Raw genomic sequence first — 21,592 nt, 5'->3', positions numbered from 1 at the left:
ATAGCTGATTGCAGCTTTGTTGGTTCATCAGCTTTTTGAGATGATTGTTCCTCTTGTATTTGCTGCTTCTTTGATATCATCACCAATGACCTTGTGTTTCTTCTCATCATCCTTTGGTCAGTTTTGACAATGTATAACCAGGGATATATGGTGATTGTTCTATCATTTCTCCATACTTTCTCTGATCTCTAACCCAAACTGATTCTCCAGGTTGTATGTCTGTCAAGTTTTTGGTTCTGTGACGTCTGTCATAATTCTCTGATTGAATAGATCTTTCTCTATCCTCCCTCTCCCTCACCTTTTCCAAGTCTTCTGCACTCATTTGTGGCTTGAGTGCTCTTGAAAGTATAAGAAGTTGGGTCTTCAACCTTCTTCTCATCAACAATTTGCACGGGGCTAAATCATACTGAAGTGGCATTGATCAATAACTTAGAAGTGCCAGATGAAGATCTTCATTCTTTTTTAACAACGCTTTCACAGTCCTTACACCTCTCTCCGTTTCACCATTAGCCTGAGGATACCTCAGCGATCTTGTGATACGAGCAAAGCCCTATGCTTCAGTGAACTCTCTGAAGCATTCATTCGCAAACTGCGGACCATTGTCAGATAGCACAGATATCTGGAATTCCATGCGTAACAAAGATTTCTCTCAAGCATCAGATTACAGCTTCTGAACTCTGACCTTGTTGTTGCTTCACTTCAACCCACCTCAAACAGTAATCAACAATGATTAAGAATCTCATTCTTATGCTCGAAAATATCCATACCTAGACACTTCCATGGTCCAGATGGAAAAGATGATGGTGAGTGGTTCCTTCATCTCATGATGGTTGATAACACACATGATGCACCTCGATATCTTCTCTTCAAATTTTTTCGATATACTGACTGTCTTGCCCTGGCTCTACACTTCATTATTCCCAAATGTTTTTGGTGTAATCTTTCTAAGATCTCTAATCTTAGTATCCAAGGGCTAACTAATCTCTCGTCAAACATCAACAAATATTCACCATACTCAGATGACGCCTTTGCTCATAATATTGTTTTAACACTCGGTTGTGTGGCATGTACACTGGCCATACATGCAAACAATATTCTCTGATTGCTGCACATACTTCATCTTTTTGAGCATTTCTGATTTCACTTAATTTTTGAGCTGTAGCAGATAAATTCTGTCGTTGTCAGAGCAAACACTTCTACTTCATCAAGAAATAAAATGTCACCTTCTTCAGGTCCTGCTGATGAAATATGTGATAATGTATTGTTATGACTGAGGTGGGAGGAGCACACTGTCTTTTCTAGTTCCACTTCTCTACAGGTCACAACATAGATTTAAATGTTTACTCAGTTACCGATGCGGTCAATCATATATGCTTTATCCCAGAATAAACTACACCAACCAAGTTTCTTTAATAAACAACAAAATTATCAGTTTCTTATAAAACAAGACTGATCCAGTAATGAAGCAAAGCATTAATACACAGATTGAAATATGAAAGTTCCCTTTTAAAATCCCCCACACACAAAATTGCACACACTGAAGGAAATATAGAAATTCTCTCTGCAGAGGCCTGTTACAAGAAAAAGACAAAAAAATACTTTGGCCAAATACTTGCTAATTCTTGAAAAAAATAAAAAGATATGGAAGGATGTCAGTTGTCCCTTTTGGTCTGGTGTCCAGGTATATGGAGACGGGTCATTGGGATCTTTTCTGGAACAGTTCTTTTTAGGCGGTGTTGAGAAATACTCTGGCAGGTTTTTTCAGGGAAATGTGGCATCAGGGGTCTCAGCCAGCACACATTTGAATCACAGGGTTTTTCCAAGTACAGGAGGAAAGAGGAGCTGGCACACTGGACTTCTCAGGGTCTTTTAGAGAAGTGCAGGAAAGATGAGCTGGGGGTGTCTTTTTCCTTGCCCGGCAAAACACCAACTGTCTTCAAAACAGTTCACACCCCGACTGAACCGAAAACAATCCAAACCCCAAAACAGAAAGTTAACCTCCTGACCTCCATAAACCTCGACATGTGGCTTCCCTGTAAACATCTTCCCTTAGGAGGGATGATATGTTGGAAGGTTTATCAAATGAGGCCATATGGATTGAGCTAAGGAACAAAAAAGGGGCAATCACACTGTTGGGAGTGTACTATAGACCCCCAAACAGTCAGAGGGAGATAGAAGAGCAGTTAGGTAGGTAAATCTCTGAGAAGTGCAAAAACAATAGGGCAGTAATAGTAGGGGATTTTAACTACCCCAATAATAACTGGGATAGTTTTAGTGAAAGGAATTGAGGGAGAAGAATTCTTGAGATGCATTCAGGAGAACTTTTGTGCCCAGTATGTAGCAAGTCCAACAGAGAGGGCTCAGTTTTAGACTTAGTTTTAGGAAATGAAGATGGGCAGGTGCAAGGGGTGGCAGTGGGAGAGCATTTTGGTGGTAGTGATCATAATTCAGTCCATTATGGAAAAGGACAGAGATAGAACAGGAGTTAGAGTTCTCAATTGCGGCAAGGCCAATTTTACTAAACTGAAGAATGATTTCGCGAAAGTGGACTGGAAACAGCTACTTGAAGGTAAATCAATGTCAGAGCAGTGGGAGGCATTCAAAGGGGAGATTCAAGTGGTTCAGAGTAAACATGTTCCCACAAAGAAAAAGGGCGAGACAGTCAAATCTAGAGCCCCATGGATGTAAAGGAGCCTACAGGGTAATTGAAGGCAGAAAAGGAAAGCTTCTATCCGACACCAAGAACTCAATACTACAGAAAACCGAGAGGAGTATAGAAAGTGGAGGGGTGAAATCATAAAGGAAATTAGTAAAGCAAAGAGAGGGCATGAAAGAATATTGGCAAGCAAAATCAAGGTGAGCCCAAAGATATTTTATCAATACAGTAAGAGTAAGAGGATAACTAAGGATAGAGTAGGGCCCATAAAAGAACCAAAAAGGTAACCGATGTGTAGGGGCGGAAGATGTTGGTAGGGTTTTAATGAATACTTTGCGTCTGTCTTCATAAAAGAGGGGGACGATGCAGATATTGTAGTTAAGGAGGAGGAGTGTGAAGTATTAGATGCGATAAACATAGGGAGAGGGGAAGTATTAATGGGACTAACATCCTTGAAAGTGGATAAATCACCAGAGCCAGATGAAATGTACCCTAGACTGTTAAAAGAAGCAAGAGAAGAAATAGCAGAAGGTCTGACCATCATTTTCCAGTCCTCACTGGATACAAGTGTAGTGCGGAGGATTGGAGAACCTGCTAAAGTTGTACCTCTGTTTAAAAGGGGAACGAAGGATAGACAGAATAATTACAGGCCAGTCAGTCTAACCTCAATAGTGGGCAAATTACTGGAATCTATTCTGAGAGACAGGATAAACTGTCACTTAAAAAGGCACAGGTTAATCAAGGATAGTCAGCATGGATTTGTTAAGGGAAGATCTTGTTTGACCAACTTGATTGAATTTTCTGATGAAGTAACAAGGAAGATAGGCAGTTGATGTGGTCTACATGGATTTTAGTAAGGCTTTTGACAAGGTCTCACATGGCAGACTGGTTAAAAAACTAAAATCCCATGGGATCCAGGGAAATGCAGCAAGGTGGATACAAAATTGGCTCAGTGGCAGGAAACAAAGGGTAATTGTTGATGGCTGTTTTTGTGACTGGTGGGCTGTTTCCAGTGGCATTCCACAGGACTCACTACTGGGTCCCCTGCTTTTTGTGGTACATATTAACAATTTGGATGTCAATATAGTGCGCATGATCAAGAAGTTTGCAGACGACACAAAGATTGGCTGTGTGGTAGATAGTGAGCAGCATAGCTGTAGGCTGCAGCCTCACAGCTCCAGGGACCCGGGTTCAATTCTGGGTACTGCCTGTGCGGAGTTTGCAAGTTCTCCCTGTGACCGCGTGGGTTTTCGCCGGGTGTTCCGGTTTCCTCCCACCGCCAAAGACTTGCAGGTGATAGGTAAATTGGCCATTGTAAATTGCCCCTAGTGTAGGTAGGTGGTAGGGAATATGGGATTACTGTAGGGTTAGTATAAAAATGGGTGGTTCTTGGTCGGCACAGACTCGGTGGGCCGAAGGGCCTGTTTCAGTGCTGTATCTCTAAATAAATAAATAAATTATATCGATGGTCTGGTCAGATGGGCAGAAAAGTGGCAAATGGAATTCAACCAAGACAAGTGTGAGGTGATGTATTTGGGGAGGTCAAACAAGGCAAAGGAATACACGATTAATGGGAAAATACTGAGAAGTGTAGAGGAAGTGAGGGACCTTGGAGTGAATGTCCACAGATCCCTGAAGGTAGCATGACAGGTCGATAAGGTGGTTTAGAAGACATATGGAATCCTTTCCTTTATTAGCCGAGGTACAGAATATAAGAGCAGGGAGGTTATGCTGGAACCATATAACTCATTTGTTAGGCCACAACTTGAGTACCATGTGCTGTTCTGGTGACTTCATAACAGAAAGGATGTAATTGCACTAGAGAGGGTACAGAGGAGATTTACTAAGATGTTGCCAAGACTGGAAAAATGCAGCTATGAAGAAAGATTGGATAGGCTGAGATTGTTCTGCTTGGAACAGAGAAGGCTGAGGGAGATCTGATTGAATTGGACAAAATTTTGAGGGGCCTGGATAGAGTGGAGGTGAAGGGTCGATTCACCTTAAGCAAAGAGGTCAGTAACGAGGGGGAATAGATTTAAAAAGTGATTGGCAGAAAAATTAGAGGGGAGATGAGGAAAAACCTTTCACGCAGAGAGTGTTGGGGGTCTAGAACTCGCTGCCTGAAAGGGTAGTTGAGGCAGAAACCCTCAACTCAACAAAAGGAGTCTGGATAGGCACCTCAAGTACTGTAATCTGCAGGGCTATGGACCAAATGCTGGAAGGTGGGCTTAGAATAGGTGGATCGTTTTTCAGCCAGCACAGACGCGCTGGGCCAAGTGGCCTCTTTCTGTGCCTTAATCATTCTATGATTCTAGTCCAAGGTTGCTGTTCTTTATTTTTCCTAAGGCAGGTGATCTCCAGTAGACGTTGTTTTTAGCACTCCTTGATTCTTCTAGTGTTTTCAGTGAAGTGTCCTTTCAATAACCCAGTGGAAAGAAACAGTCCAGCATTTCTTCAGGCTTCCAAATGAATTCATTTCCACAATTTAAATGAGTCATTAAAAACATAACTTTAAAAAAACAGAAGCCCCTCATAACAGCATCTGGTGTTATCTTCCGTTTCCCAGGAACATATTCGATTTAACGTCGAATCTCAATCTTAATCTAAACCTCTGTACTCTTTGAGTAACTTTGCAAGTTCTTTTGTATTTCATAGAGTAACTAACTGTTTGTGATCTGTTTCAATCTTAAATTGAAGACCTAGTACACAGTCAGAAAATTTCTCGCATGCCCAGGTTGCTGCTAATGCTTCCTTTTCTATAACTGTGTATCTTTGTTCTCGTTAATGAGCGAGATGCAAAACATACAGGACTGCATCGCCCTTTGCTTTGTACCTGAAATAAGACTGCACCTAGCCCTGTTGCTGATGCATCCTCTGCTAAGACCATTGGTAACTTTGGGTCATAATGTGCTCATACTTTTGAACAAAGTAGTTTCTTCTTGATTTTTTTCAAAAGATTCTTGTTGGACCTTGACAAGGCCTTATCATTCTTTAACAACTGTCATAGTGGCTCATTTATTATAGCTAGATTCGGAAGAAACTTTCCCAACTGATTGACCATGCCCACAAACCTTTGCAACTTTGTGATGTTTTTAGGTTTAGGGAAGTCTTTTATCACTTTCATCTTTTGAGGATCTGTTCTGGTGCCTGACCTAGAAATCTCACCATTTGTTGTGAAAAGGCACATTTCTCATTCAACGTGATATCTCTGCAACACTGCGCACACTCGCATCGTGTTCTTGCTGATTGACACCATGGGTCAACATGCCACCCATGTAGCAGATGATCCCATCTAACCTTTCCAGGATTCTAGACATCCTTCTTTGGAAAACTTCTGGTGCTGATGTAATTCTGAAAGGTGATCTGTTAAAGCAGAATCTTCCAGATTGTGTTATAAAAGTCATCAATAGTTTCGATTCTTCATCCAAACGTAATTGCCAAAATCCATTGTTGGCGTCTAATTCAGTGAAAATTGTGTTTTTCCATAGCTTTGTCAGACTCTCATCTACCGATGACGTTGGATGTATTTCTCCCGCTGGTGCCTCACTCGATCTCACCTACTGTAGTTAGCCGCAGCTGCCTCTAGATGCTCTTCCTGCCTTTCCTGTCTTTAACTGCCATTTTTAACTTTTGCTTTCTTCAGGTATTCAATGGAGTCTGCTGTTTTTGAGATCAGACTCTCCCAGTCCCCTTGAATGACAATACGGTTACATTTTCTAACCTCTGCTTGCCTGCTTAACTAAATCACCTTGGTTAATTTAAGATCATCCTTTGACTGCAGATGATCTTAGAGAGCGTCGTCTGCTACTCAGACCATAATCCTTTCTCCAATCAACTCTTCCCATAAACTGCCGTATTCGCAATCTTCAGCGAGTTTATATCAGTCATTGAGAAACTAATCAATACTCTCCCCTCTCTGCTTTCTTCGTGTATGCCCTGTGTTATGAGGATGTCAACTGCGCACTCCTCCATGGCATATAATAACGTACTGCCCTGCTCCTTGTCTGGCTTCTGTGTGAGACCTGACGCAGTACAGTATCTAGCAAATCTTCGGACCTGTTTCAGCCATGCCTGGTTGATTTTGTCCAGCTAATTTTTGAAGTTTTCCGATAAGGGCAGTGATTTTTCCATTTCTTCTTCAGTTTACCGTTGCCACCATATAATATTCTGATACTAGTAAGGCTTAGAACAGAATATCTCTAAGAGATTGACGGTTACAGGAACAGGAATTTATTTACGTATGTCTGACATCAATGGCTTCCATTTACACTCTACATGAGGTTCTGTACAAGTTCCATCACTTCCTGGGATGACACTCACGGACTATTTACATATTCTGCCCAGTAACAACCCTATCTTACCTTATACTACAGAGCCTAGCCAGCATTGTAAGGTAAGAGAAAGACAGGCAAACAGAGAAATAAGATTGGATTTAGATAGTCACAAGGAACTATTGCAATAAAGAAGGAACAGAAGAAAGAAAAAATACGGAGTAAGACGAGCTGCCAGTGGAGAAGTGACGGGTGCTGGCAGCTCGTCTGGATTATTTAGATGTGGCCTGAGGCTCACTTTTGGGCTAAATTGTGTATCCTCGTCACCAATTCCATCCCTCCTCTTGAGGCCAATTGTCTCCATTATAGTTACAGTTTTTAATATGCTTATCTGGCCAATCTGTGCCCTATATTCACAATAATTTATAGTTAAAATTGTGCAGCATCCTGCTGCTAAGTTTGAGCAAGTGCCCCTTGTTCCTAGACTTTGTAGCAATCCAAAACGTATTATCAGGGCTCAATTTAACTTTTTGCTTAAGGAGCTTGAACACTTGAATTATCTCCCCAGAGTATTTTCTTCTCCAGAATAAACAACCTCAGGCTCTTCAACCTCTTTGCATAGCTCAGATGCACTTAGCTAGGTATCAGTTTTGCTGTTCTTTTCTGCACAATGCCCCATGCCTGAATCGCCTTGCAACAGTAAAGAAACCGGAATTAAACAGAATATTCCAGGTTTAACATCCCAGTTTCTTGTATAGACTTATTATCACCTCCTGGGATATAAATCCCCAAGATCCTTTATTTATTGCATTCTTTATTGCAGCTACAAATTGCACTGTGCATTCAGCGTGCTATGCACCCGATTTCTCTCCTCTGGTGTATACTGTTGCCTGCAGCCATTTGGTTTATGTTTCCCATTGTTGATTTCCCTTCCTCAGTTCCTTTTTACTATTAAAATATTGTAAGTAAAACAATCTAAAAAAGGTCTCCGTGCTTGGTAAAATATGCTCACATAGCTTACTACAAAGTATCTCTATATTCTGAATAGCAATAAAATTAAGTCATAACTTGGCATTTCATAATTTGGCTCTAAACACTGCTATCCTAAATCACCAGTGACTTAAATTTTACTTAGAAGTGAACTCACCAGAAAATACTAAGATTCTGTGCACTTCAGCTACTATTTATTTATAGTTAATAATAAATCCTTAACAGAGAATATAGTTTAAAAATCTACTGACCTTCAGAATTTATAAGGATTAAAAGATATGTCCTAGCTCTAGATTGAAGAATACAAATAAACCATGATAAAAGTACTCAACAGTATTTAGTATTCTGGTTGCAATGGACCAGATGCAATTTCAATATAGGGAAATGCAAGCTTCGCGATCAAAGAGCATTCCCACTTATCATCTTTGACAACAGGGAGACAAGTTCTGGGTAAAAAGCAGGAGTGCTGAATGCAGCATAACAGCTAAGGACGACAGTAGTAAAATTAAACTGGTCAACCATATCAATCGCATGTAGTAAGGAATAACAATTTCACTGCAACATCAGCATTGGTTCCTCGATGTTAAGAAAGGAAGATGATTGCCATTTAGCAATCAATATTGAAAATTAAGATTTAATACAAAGGATTAAGGCAGTTTGTATAGCAGAATACTGATTGCAATGAAAAAGAGCAGTTTACAGTTACAGTTCGATCAAGTCTTGAATGATAAAAAAAAAACTGCACAGCATGCTAAACAGGGTACCTTTTGTGACTGGCAACTTATCCTAACAAAGCAAATCCAGAAGTGCAAAATTTGCTTTGGGTGGGGTTGAGTAAGCTGAGAATGCCAACAGGGAGGTCTTTAATTATTCCGCATGAGAGCAGCATCTGTCAAACAGTTCAGCATAATTCAATATTTAGTGCAACAATGGAAATACAGATTTATAAACAATTAATAGTGTCTCTGGTGCTTTAGTCTATGTGAAGAAAACAGAATGTTCACAGAAATAAACAGCATGGCACATATATCAATCTCTGGTTTGGGAAAACAGCGATAAGCACAGGTTTGAATCCAGGTCTAACATCAGTACACCCTGAACTACAGTGGTGATTAGTGATTTTGATTCATCTTGTACAATCTTTAAAGCAACAATTTTGCAGTTACAAAAATAAAAGAATTTGGGGTTCATTAATCATAATTTGATAAGAGAATATCAACCATGTTAAAACTTGGCCAAGGACAATCCGATTTAACTGATAACCTAATAACAGAGGTGTCAATCTATGAACATACTAATGTAAATGGAATGTACTTTGCAGTTTGAAACTAGGACAGAGAAAATAGATGCTACATTTTAAGGATCTATATGATATAATCATTATCCAAAGGGTAGGCCCATCAAATAATATATAAGTACCAACTTAGGCCATAAACATAAAAAAGTAACAGTTTTCACATATCTAACATTGTGAATAAAGAAATAGGAAAAACAAGGCACACCACATTCTTCTGATGGTCCACTAGGTAAATGTTCTCTGTGGTGTGGCGATGATGTCCATAAATCAGAAAGGCCGAGTATCAATCACTAGGCTCCTCAGTTACATTGACAACAAAATATTAATTAGTTAGGGTGGTGGTAGGGCACACCAATTGGTCGCAAAGTCTCTGGGCCAGGAGTTTGGAGGGGATAATGCACTCAGGTTTCCAACTTTTAATTACTTTCTAGTAACCCAGCTAGAAACTGTGCCTAAGGGCTGAAGTTTCCTCAAAAAGTGGGATGGTGGTGGAGGGGTGGCGGAAAATGGAGCGGGAAGCTCAGAGGGCCTTTCCCAAGCTGCTCCCGCCTCGGCTGCCACTTTACGCAGGGCGGCGGCAGCGAAAAACAGCTCACTTAAGGGCCTCCGCTCGCCGCCACGGGGATTGTACCCTTGGCAAGTGGGCAGCACAGGCCCGAGAAAAGCTGCCTGACAAAAGCACGCGGCTTTCTGATGGCCTGGGGGGGGTGGGGGGGGAAGAGTCCCTCCTGATTAGGCACCCTGTGCTCGAAGGAGAACCGCCGCACTGCCCCAACCACCCCCAACACCCAACACGCTCCCCGTCCCCCCAATCGACCACCCTTGCCTCGCCAGGACCTGACCAATCACCCCCCGGCAAGGCAACAAAAACGTATCTTAGGTCCGAGGCTTACCAACATCTTCTTCTGTAGGCTGGGCTGCAGTCCCAGCAGTAGCCACTGCTCCCCGTGGCGCTGCTGCAACAGAGAGTTGCCAGCCCGCTGATTGGCCAGCAGCTCTATTAGGCGGTACTTCCTGCCTCAAGCGGGTGGAAGTCCCGCCTCAGAGCAATTAGAGGCCAGGGACCCGGAAACTATGGGTCGGATCCCCAGGCCAGGCAGAAGCGGGTTCGCCAATGACTTTTCAGTCGGTGGCCGGCTCCTCACCGCCAAGGGTTAAATCCCAGCCTAAGGATTTGATGTGCTCTGATGTCTCACAGTTCAATAGTTTTCTAATGGTTATCATCTAGGTTTCCACAGATAGAATGGCCTTTTGCATCAAATGACAGAGAGCTGGAAGTTTCTGTGAAACCCCAGTACAAGTTATTGACTTCAAAACGTGCGAGAGGAGGAAAAAAAAGAGAAAATAGGGAAAAAAAGGAACATTTACCGAAGATTAAAGCAATAAGGCACTTAATGATGCCATGGCATCATGGCAGATATGACATCTTTTCAAAGCAAAAGTATAGATTGGCTCTGTTGTTGTTGCCATGGCTGTGACTGCAAGAGCCATTTTAATTCTTTAGCTTAGCTCTCCTGTTCATCAGTGGCAGCACGGTTGCTAAGGGAATATTTGTGCAGTGCGTGGGTGTGAAGAGAACACAGCTGTTAAGAGTTTAAGCAGTAAGCATGCTGTGTTGTGCCTTCATAAGGAGTGAAAATAGACCTGTAAAAATCATGCCTCGTGGGTGTTAACTCATAGGCTCAATAATGCTGCCCGTGGCATAAAATATAATCTCACACAGGGGCAGAAAATTGGATTGAAAAGTAATAGTAGGTTCTGTCTATACTGAATTCAATAAGATATCAGTTACTCAGTTTATATATATATATATGTGTGTAACGTATATATGCATATCTAGAATTATTTGTTCCTAATTTTATCCAGTATGAATAAAGCATTCTTCGAACTATTTTTGAAAGCATTTCAATTGTCAATGTTGTTCATTGTCTTTTCACACTCTGTACAAAATGAATTTTCTCTAAGTTACGTTTCTTTCCATGTAAAATTTTTTATTTGTCTTTTTCCCTAAAGTCTTTCCAAGTCTCACTTTCTTCTTTACCATGTCACCTGATGGGCAACCAGCTTCGAGACTTCTACCTACATCTCTCTGAAGTGCTTGATACAAGGTAACCAAGTGATTTCCCCACCCCACCACCAGCCCCTGCACTCAGAAGCATCATGCCACTAGTCAACCCCTCTCCAGACCGTGATCTGGAAGGCATTATCTAATACTCAGAAGTGCAACGTAACAGCACATTAGTCAGAAATAAAACTGAAACAGGCTACCAGCTGCTTCATCCTAGTATCTGAGTGCGAACGGTACTCACTGAAAGACTTAACAACAATCATTACCTTTTCCTGAATAATACTCCGAACACTCTTACTTTTTCCAAGATTTAAGCAGTTACATTCAGTGGCTTTTACCTCGATTTATACAAACGTGTCTCTCAAAACCTCTTGCTTTAACAGAGTTGCTTTGCTGATACCTCACAGCCCTACTTATTGGCAAAATCTCTTACATTTTTTAAACAGTTTGATTTCCCCGTGTATTCTGAATTTGGTTTCCTTGGAGCTTAATTCCAGTTTGTTTGTATCTTAAAACTGTCATCAAAACAACACAGTGTGGGTGAGTGACAAATGATATTCAGTCTGTCACCCCTCGAACACTATCTATCTGATGTGTGATGGACCATCAGTTTTGATCACACCACAATGTCGCTGAGCAACCTTTGATCTCCTCACTAGTTATGGAATTTGAGCCTCACCAGCTGGCACAAGCACTGACTCAGCTGGCAGGTAGGGCACTGCAGAGGTCTAACATTTATTTTCAGGAGCAGAATTACGAAGTGAGGACTACCAGTAGGTAACAGTTACTTTTCTTGATTCTAAATTTGTTGCTCATAAAACAGAACTATCATTGCTGACCCATTTGGGTTACAAATTACAAATTACCTGTTACAAATTCAGGTCAGTTCTAGGCACCTTCTCAGGTTCAGTGGAGTCAACTGTTCCCATGAGGGGTTTACATGTCTTTCCCTTATGGTAGTTCACTCACGCTCTCCTAGATGTGCTTGTATGATAGTGGGACCTACAGCTGTAACAGTGGAACTTCACTTTAAGCTGAATCTGCTAGTCATATATTTTACATGTGTATTTCTTCACTTTCTCCAGAACACTAAATGAGGTGAGGATTAGTTTCAATTGTTAAGCTGTTTTATTCTACAGTAAGATGAACGTACTGAGCAATAATTACAACCAGATTTATTTAGTTCAGTCAATACAACTTGTCTCCATGTAATAATATTACAATAACATACATGCCACGTTAGACATTTCTGCGCTTGTCTTGCTTAAACAGGATAACTTCTCTGAATTCTGCCTGTTTTGAGCCAGCCTTTCCTGGGGACTTTCTGCCTCAGCTGCAGCTTTGTTTGTAAAAGCTAGACAGCCTTATAGCTGTTGAACATCCTGTTTTATTTCCTAACCTTTCACAAAGAGATAAAAAAATTTCCAACACGGGTAGGTGTTTATATGGAGAAAAGTCACCAAAATGATTACTTAAACGATGAAGGAACAGCTTGAATCCTAGCTCATTAACATCTTAACTATCCAACATCTCAGGCCTCCCCTATTTATTATTTGCAATAATACACTATGCTTTTAAAACATTAAACATTACTCTTCTGCAAATCTTTTCTGTAGAGAAATGGTCAAAAATCCGAAACATTCACAATGCAAGAGAATTCTAGGTTACATTAAAAAGATACATTAGATTTTTGTCCACTCATTTTACAAATGAATTTACATGAAATGATGATTTTATTAGGTAGCAGCTATTTGCCTGCACAACTACGAGAACGATTCCCAATGTGCTACACATTATGATATTACCCATGTTGCTTAGTAGAGACAGCACTTTTCATCCTGCAGAACAGTGTCAATACAACAAAATAATATAGGTAAAATCTATAGGCCCAGAGTTTGCAATCAGTGACAAACAATCATTACACTTACACTTGCCCACAGATATTCTGTGGGCTTTTGCACTGTGAATTACACCACCCTTTACAGGGTTTCTGGGACCTGTGTGAACAGGGCAAGCAACGTGTGTTTCCTTAACCAATCAGACTGAAGAATCCTCACTGAATAATGCAGAACCAGGAAGTGTAGATTAAATATTTAATTCAATGTCAATATTCAATGGCATTACAATTGCTCAATCCCCCACTATCAACATCCTGGGGGTTACCATTGACCAGAAACTGAACTGCAGTAGTCATATCAATACCGTGGCTACAAGAGCAGGTCAGAGGCTAAAAATACTGTGGCGAGTAACTCACCTCCTGACCCCCCAAAGCCTGTCCACCATCTACAAGGCACAAGTCAGGAGTGTGATGGAATACTCTCCACTTGCATGGATGGGTGCAGCTCCAACAGCATTCAAGAAGCTCGACACTATGCAGGATAAAGCAGCTCACTTGATTGGCACCCCATCCACAAACATTCACTTCCTTTACCACCAACGCACAGTGGCAGCATCGTGTACCATCTACAAGATGCACTGCTGCAATGCACCAAGGCTCCTTAGACAGCACCTTCCAAACCTGTGACCTCTACCACCTTGAAGGACAAGGGCATCAGATGCATGGGAACATCACCACCTGCAAGTTCCCCTCCAAACCATGCACCATTCTGACTTGGAACTATATCGCTGTTCCTTCACTGTCGATGGGTCAAAATCCTGGAATTCCCTTCCTAACAGTACTGTGAGTGTACCTACCCCACATGGACTGCAGCGGTTCAAGAGGCAACTCACCACCACCTTCTCAAGGGCAATTAGGGATGGGCAATAAATGCTGGCCTGGCCAGCAACACTCACATCCCCATAAACGAGTAAAAAAAAGATCACATCATCTGCACTACCCTCATCAATCTTCCTTGTTGCATTCTAAGTAACAGTTTATCCAGTCTCTTGTTCTGACATGGAAATTTCAGTTTTCCTTCTTCTGGACTCTAACTTTTCTTGCTGCATTGAAAGATAGTTTATCAGAATCAAAATAACTGACAAAAGAATGACTACTGTTAAAAACAAAATCATATGCAAACAATAAACAGCATCAATGTTAGCAAGAGTACAGAAGATTTTAGAATGCACTTTTAACAAGTAATGCCCCTCTACTAAGACTATTAATTCTTACATTAATAAAAATACAAACATACCTAATTCACTAAATCATAAAATATAAATCTGTTTTTTTTAAACATTGAAATACAGCACTTGCAGTTTTTTAACATTGGTGAAATGTTCCCTTATTCTCTGGATCAGAGCTTTTATTTCTCTGATCGACACCAAGGCACACAGAAAATTATGCTCTTTTGATTTCCAAATATGGAAGAAATTAGTTTGTCCTCTGCTTCTTTTCCTTGGCACTGCATTTGCATACAATCGTAATTAAGCAGATCTGCTCAAATAAGCTAATAATTGATGTTACTTCTATCCACATCAGTTTGAAAAAAAAGCTCATTACTTCAGATCTGCAGCAAGAGGCTGCTGCGTTATGTAAATCAAAGCATGAAATCTACGCCAGCTGATTACTGATGTCTGTATGAGAACAGAACTGCAAGACTCGCTACTTTTCTCATCTAAAATGGGCATAAAACATGCCACAATTTTTATCACAGTTCAGCTGCATAGAAGGCTTTTCCAAATTATGTGCAAACAAACATGCATCAATAAAAAATTATTAGTTGTCTTAAAAGATGTGAAACTGCATTCGTTACCTGTGCTTGAGTTAGTGAGATGTAAGCATCCATTTCCATTTGCCTTCTCAGTTGGTGAAAGAAGTGCTTTAGCCAGGGATGCAGCAATCGGTTGAACCAGCAAAGATGTAATGTTTGTTCGATGTTCCCTAAAGCTTCCACCTTTTAAAATCACAAAAGCAAAATTAAGACAACATGGGGATGATTTTGCACTGTTCACCACCATGCTTTTCAGCACAATGGACATTACAGAGACCTAATCTTCTTTTTAAAAAAACTTACCGCCAACTCCCAGCTAATCGCTGTTTTCAAGCTGGCTACTATTTAGACAGCTACACACCCTTTAAGCAGGCTGCAGCCTCATCACAACAAACAAATTGGGGTCCTGTGACATTTTTAAGGCTTCAATGTGATTTTGGGGAGATTTGGTAGAGGTGTTCAAAATCATGAAAGGTTTTGATAGGGTAAATAAGGAGAAACTGTTCCCAGTGGCAGAAGGCCCAATAACCACAGGACTCAGATTTAAGGTAATTGGCAAAAGAATCAGAAGTGAGATGAGGACAAAAAAATACGCACTGAGTCATGATGCTCTGGAATGCAGTCTTTGAAATGATGGTGGAAGCAGAGTCAATAACAGCTGATAAATACTTGAAGGGGAAGAATATGCAGGGCTCAGGGGCAAGGCACAGGGGCCAGAGCAGGGTAGTGCGACTCATTCAAAGAGCTAGCATCGACACAATGGGCCAAATAGCCTCCTTCTGTGCAGTATCATTCTATGATTCTATAATAGTGCAAACTAGTAGTTTCAGTGAAAGAATCACCAAATTAGAAACTGTAAAATGGGAAATTCATGCTGGGTGTGTTTGTCTTAGGTGTGGGATGTGCGAGCTCTTTGGATCTGAAGCACCTAATTGGAATTGAATTGAGAGCCTTTTCCTGGACTGGCTCCACTCTATACTTGAGCCTGATGCTGACAAGGCAAAAGTGGAAGAACATTCCACTCCTTAATGTTAAATGGTCTTGAAAAGAATCACCCAAAAATAAATAATTCTGGACCTACTCTGTGACCACCTTCATATTTATAGTCTTCCTTTACCTACTCAACAGTAATAATCGCACACCCAAACGGGATTGCTTATGTGAAATGCTTTGAGACATTCTGACATGATAAGGTATGATACAACTGTATTATTTATTCTCATTTAATTTCATTTTGCATTGCTTTTAATATTTGAAATTGATTTATTTTTTTAAATCTCCAAGTCTATCATGTGTATATGCCATTAAAAAATGTTCTGGACATTTGAATGTTCCCAATGGGGGCTCCTATTTTTCTCAGTCACTTTTTCCTTTTCCTCTGTCTTTTTCAATTTCTTTAAAAAACAATTATATTCCTTTTTATCACATAATTCATTGTCTTTCGCCTTTATTGTCATATATTTCTACATCCATAGTCTCACTGGGGAAGTGCAGCCTTCTGAGGCACTGACAGAAGAAAGGTTTGAGCAAATCCTTCTTGGTCCGTTGCCCCTAGTGAGTGGATATGTCCATGTAGGGAAGAGATGCCTTCTATGAAGCTTCTATGAGAATAGCCCATCTAGTCTCTTCCATGTCTTCCTTCTCCTTATAACATAAGAATAGAGGTATTCTCATTGAAAAATCCATGTTCCCAAAGCAAACCAGTTGGATGCAACAAGTACCTGAACAGAGTACTGCAATGCAAAAGTGATCCATGCTTTAATATTGATAACCTCATCATTGTTGAGCAAAATTATATAAAATAAAAAATAAATTAAACAATCTTGCATGGCTGGGAGTGGGAGTGGGGCAGTGGGGAGGGAGGGGGGAGTTGGGGTTAACTGGATAAAGCAGTCCTTTATTTCAAGAACCTAAGTTCAAATCTATACCAAAACTTATCTAATCTTTCAGCTGGCTGTAAAGATCTTATATAACGTAAGCCTGACATTCCCTTCCAGATCCTGGTTGGCACAGGTCTACAGCACAAAGCTGACACTAATTTATTGTATTAATTATCACTCATAGGGTAACAGTTGTCGTAACTAGAAAAAATATCACACTGCTACAGCAGATGGTGCTGTGGTAAAGTTAGGGCTGAGGCAGGGCAAAGGGAACTTCACTCTGGATCCATACACCTGAGCAAGAAATGCTTGATTATGACGCCAGGCAAGCAAAATTTTACTTCAGCAGGGACACAAAACTTATGGTAGTGCACTGGCCGAATCCCGTCCCATTTAAGTCAATTGAAAAAGTTTCAACCAGATGTAAAATGGGTGCTTGCTACTACCCCCACCCACCCCCGCCAAACCCCCGTTCAGTCAGCTTGTTGAAGTTGAATGTTGTTCCCTAGGTTTTTGAAATAGAAAAGCACCATTGTCCTTCAACTTGTTGAGTAGAACCCTCACAAAAAGTTTTTTTTAATAACTTGCACAATGCTGTGCAAATGCTATGGACACTCCTCTGCATTTTTTCCAAAAGAAAAAATATTTTCAAAAAATAAGCTTTCAGAGAAAATCAGATATTCAACAAAGTGGAGGTAGAGAAATATCAGATAATGGATTCACATTAATTAGACAAATGAACTGGAGAAGAAAGAGCTGAAGAAGCCAAGCATTTACAGTAGATGGAACCTCTCTGACCAGATTTCAATCTCTTTGAGGGATTTGAGCGTTATGCAGCAAAGTAAATGCTTCAGATCGCAACAAAATATTTTGAAAACAGAAATTCTAATTCTATCAATTCAATCACCATTGTCTCTTTGTAGCGTTGCAAATAAAAGATATGTCATGGAAATAGTTTTTGTTTATTAACCCATCATCATAGTTAATAGTCATCAAACTAAAGTGCTGAGGAATCCACACAGCTAGCATTTCTGTTTGCCGAATATGGAGTACAAACTACCACCATCCCCCACTCCCAACTACACAAGTTAAAGAGCTGAGGCACAAGTAGGCAAGAGTTCAGGATTAACAACCTCTAGGTGTACATGCAAGCATTTCTGGAGTTTCAGCTGCACACAGTCACAAGCAAGCTTCCTGTAGCTTATTCAACTAGGACCACATTAGGATGTTGCATTCCAGATTATCTAGACTAAATTAGTTGTGATTCCAGACCCAGTGGCATGCAAGCCCTTTCAGCCAGGTTGGAGAATCATCAACTTGGCCTCAGTGATTCAAGTTACCTCTCTCCTTATTGGTGGGCTGTCTTGGAGCTATGGCAAATAGGTGAAAATATTAAAAAAAGCAAATCTTGGTGTTAAGGTAAAAAGGATTTGGTGTTGCTAAATGTGATGCAAATACAGTCTTCTGGAAAACAAGATAAAACTTCTTCATACCAAATAAGGAGCAACACACTCTGAAAAATGAACTAAAATGGCTTACTTTCTCACAAAACATGTCAGGTATTTAAAAATGACTCATCATTTTTTCTGTTTAGTGACAATTTATTGCTAACTCAAAGTTGTCAAGATCCTATTGAAGCACAGGGTATTTTTTCCACAATAAATGACTGCACATACAACATTTGGAATCAAAACATATATCTTGGAACTAATTTCAGAAAAGATGCAATATAGGAAAGGCATACGGACAATATTGGTGGCAGACAAATAGTAATGGTCTGTCATTCTTGCAAACTGCATATTTTTCTGTATTTCTCAAATCAGTAACTGATATAATAAAAACATTCAGTCCTGTTAAACAGTTTTATAATTAACTGATACAATATAATGAGCCTTCTGCTCCTTGATGAAAATCTTGTTAACAACAAATACTTGCAATGTCTTGACTAAATGCATATCTATTATAACTAAATTCATTATATGTTTTAATTAGCGTATAAAAAATACACACAGCTTTTGTAGGTAGGCTTTTGTTAATGCATTTCAATAAATTAAATGTAATAATTTGAAGGAAAAGCAGTGGAGGAAAAATAAAAATGTAAAGATAAAAAAGACACTCCATGAATATCAAGTATAATATAACTTGAAGGAGTAACAAATCATACTTCTGAAATGCAATGCATTAACTGCCAGTACAACTGACAGTAAACCTGACAAGGAAGATGACATTTATAAAATACTTTGTGAATATTTTAACTAATAATTGGGATTTTTCCAGGATTAGTATAATTCTTATTTTGAATTTTTCAGAGGGACCTTTGTAATCCAAGATTGAATTACCTCATTAAGACTTTAAAGCGATATTGTGTATAGCAATTCAGTACGGTGCAACAGAATTCCATCTTCAGTAGTCTATGTGGTGCAGTCTGCCTCAAACTGTTTGCTAATTGATGCAGTGGCCCGGATATTGCAGTCAGTGGCGAAGTGACAGCGCTCACCACTGACCTCGAAAAAAGTTGCCCAAAAAAATCTAGTGATCTCTTTGCTGTAGATATCACCTTTCCCAGTGTCAGTTTGAATTTGGCGCCAAGTCAAGGGGATTTCCAGGCGTGCAGCATCAGTGATGCCATTCAGTAGCCAATCACATTGGAAAATTCTCTCAGTCTGCAAACCAGGAAGTAAAATGCACTGATTACCCTGCACTTTTAATAAATGTTACAGAGAGTGAAATAAAGATTGGGACATACATGTTAGAGGCTAAAATATTAAACAAACAGTTAAAAAAACATTTTTATTATATTAAAAAATCTATGGAAATGTTATCGTAATGGAAAAATTCAACATTACACAAAAACAACATTTATTTTCCAGGGCCAGAGAGATTCTTCAGCAATGGGTATGATATAGTATGCCATTAAAAAAAGTTACACCTCATTAACAAGGTGTAACTTTTTTTGGGGGGGTGGTTAATAGCGAAATTACAGCGTAAAAGGGGAAGCTATCATCAGTTCAGTGATCTCTAGAGGAATGCTGTCTGCGGGGACCTTAACAGTGCACCCTGCGGATAAGCGGGGAATCAATGACAGCAACTTCCGTATTTTCATGTATAATTGAGCATATGCAGATGCCAGAAGTTGCAGTCAGTTTCAAAATTGTAATGACAATGAAGACGAACAGTTTTGTTGTCATTACAACTGCAAAATCTGGGCCATTGTCCTAAAAGAATTGTTACGGGAAATTCTCTAATTTACATACTCAAGCTGATGTGAAACATTTATTTATTGAAGTAAGCAACACCTATATTACAGGATTTTAACATTCATCAAATTTGGTCATATTTTTCTTATTCTTCAGGTAAAAATAGGACTTTTCCTTCTGGACTTGATGTTTAATTATTTTTATATAAATGAAAGTTCTTTCTGGTTATTGCACGGAGAAGGAATATCAGCTGCTCATGGAATTCCACTTGAAGATAACTAAATCACTGAAAGTTTCTTAGCACCTCAAATTTAAAGAGAAGAATCACTACTTTTATCTTGTACTATTACACATATTAGTATCATTTTCATTGATGAGTCAATCGCATTTTGTTTTGAAGTATATGTTGCAGTATATATTTTATAATAGTAATAAAAATGTACATTCTCCTCATTGCTGGTTCATATTTATAATCAAAATGGTCTTATATCCCAAAAGACATTTGCTTTCCCTTTAAAAAGACATGACTACCTGGATATCATAAGCCTATTCCATACAATGTACATAAATGGTTTAGCTTCCAGCTTGAAGTTTTTTAGATCTCTTCAATGCTCCAGTTATTTTCACCCCATGAAAAATTAGAACAAGTCAAGAAGACTTTGATAGTTTGATGAATGAGTCTGGTAGAAGCAACAAACGTACAGCCTCTGGTGATTAAATCTGTGTCATTAGGGCGACAGAGCTCTTTTGTACAATCAGTCACCTTAGATGACCCACTCTGATGGCAGGCCAACGCATTGGAGACCTAATTTGAAATGCCGAAAGTTTTTGTGTTTGATAAGCAATTCTGTAACCATAGGAGAACTAATTAGATACAGCAGATTACAAAATATGGAAAACTTGTCTCTTAAGAAAGATCTTAAGAAAGATTATCACATAAAACCATAATAAGAAATATAATTGGGCAGATAGTAAAATTAAAGGAATATTTTTAACGGTTAATGCTGCCTTATGAATAGAATTGCATATTCAACTGCTATACTTCAGTATTGTTAGATAAGGCATAATTTATTAAAATAGAACAGTAGATACATATTTTATCATTATTCTCAAACTTTAAAGTTCTAAACTCTTAAATGATATGATTCAAAAAATATTTTTATATCTCTGTTTGAGCTCGCAGATCAAATAGCTATTGCATTGCAGAAACATTCAGGCCATAACCAGATATGCAGAAATGCACAGACGTATGAAGAATTTGATGCTGCGATACATACATACATAAGACTGAAATCAAACGGTGTAACAAAATAGGGCCTTCAAGATAGCAATGCATTTCCAAGGTGTAGCTTGGGGGCAGGGGTGGAACGGTCAATCAGTCGCTGCGTTCCGATGAAGGGTCACTGACCCGAAACGTTAACTCTGCTTCTCTTTCCACAGATGCTGCCAGACCTGCTGAGTAGTTCCAGCACTTCTTGTTTTTAAATCAGTGGGTGGGGATTGGCAGATGATTAAAGTTGGCTGTACAAGAGCTAGTTTTTCAGGAAGATTTTACAAGTGGAGAAAAATATAGCAAGATG

General features: G+C 39.5%; 1 protein-coding gene across 5 annotated transcripts in view; it reads right to left on the bottom strand.

Annotated features, from left to right (window-relative positions):
• LOC137375294 (inactive N-acetylated-alpha-linked acidic dipeptidase-like protein 2) overlaps window positions 1–21,592 on the bottom strand; it is a 1,073,632-nt gene that overhangs the window by 334,230 nt on the left and 717,810 nt on the right. For all 5 annotated transcript variants that reach the window (XM_068042232.1, XM_068042235.1, XM_068042233.1 and 2 more), the window contains one exon: window positions 14,978–15,118. In XM_068042232.1, the coding sequence (XP_067898333.1) occupies window positions 14,978–15,118 (141 nt within the window). The remainder of the gene's footprint in view (window positions 1–14,977; window positions 15,119–21,592) is intronic.

The sequence above is a fragment of the Heterodontus francisci genome, chromosome 11 (assembly GCF_036365525.1).
Source record: "Heterodontus francisci isolate sHetFra1 chromosome 11, sHetFra1.hap1, whole genome shotgun sequence".
NCBI lineage: Eukaryota > Metazoa > Chordata > Chondrichthyes > Heterodontiformes > Heterodontidae > Heterodontus > Heterodontus francisci.
This window is presented reverse-complemented; position numbering and strand designations above follow the sequence as displayed.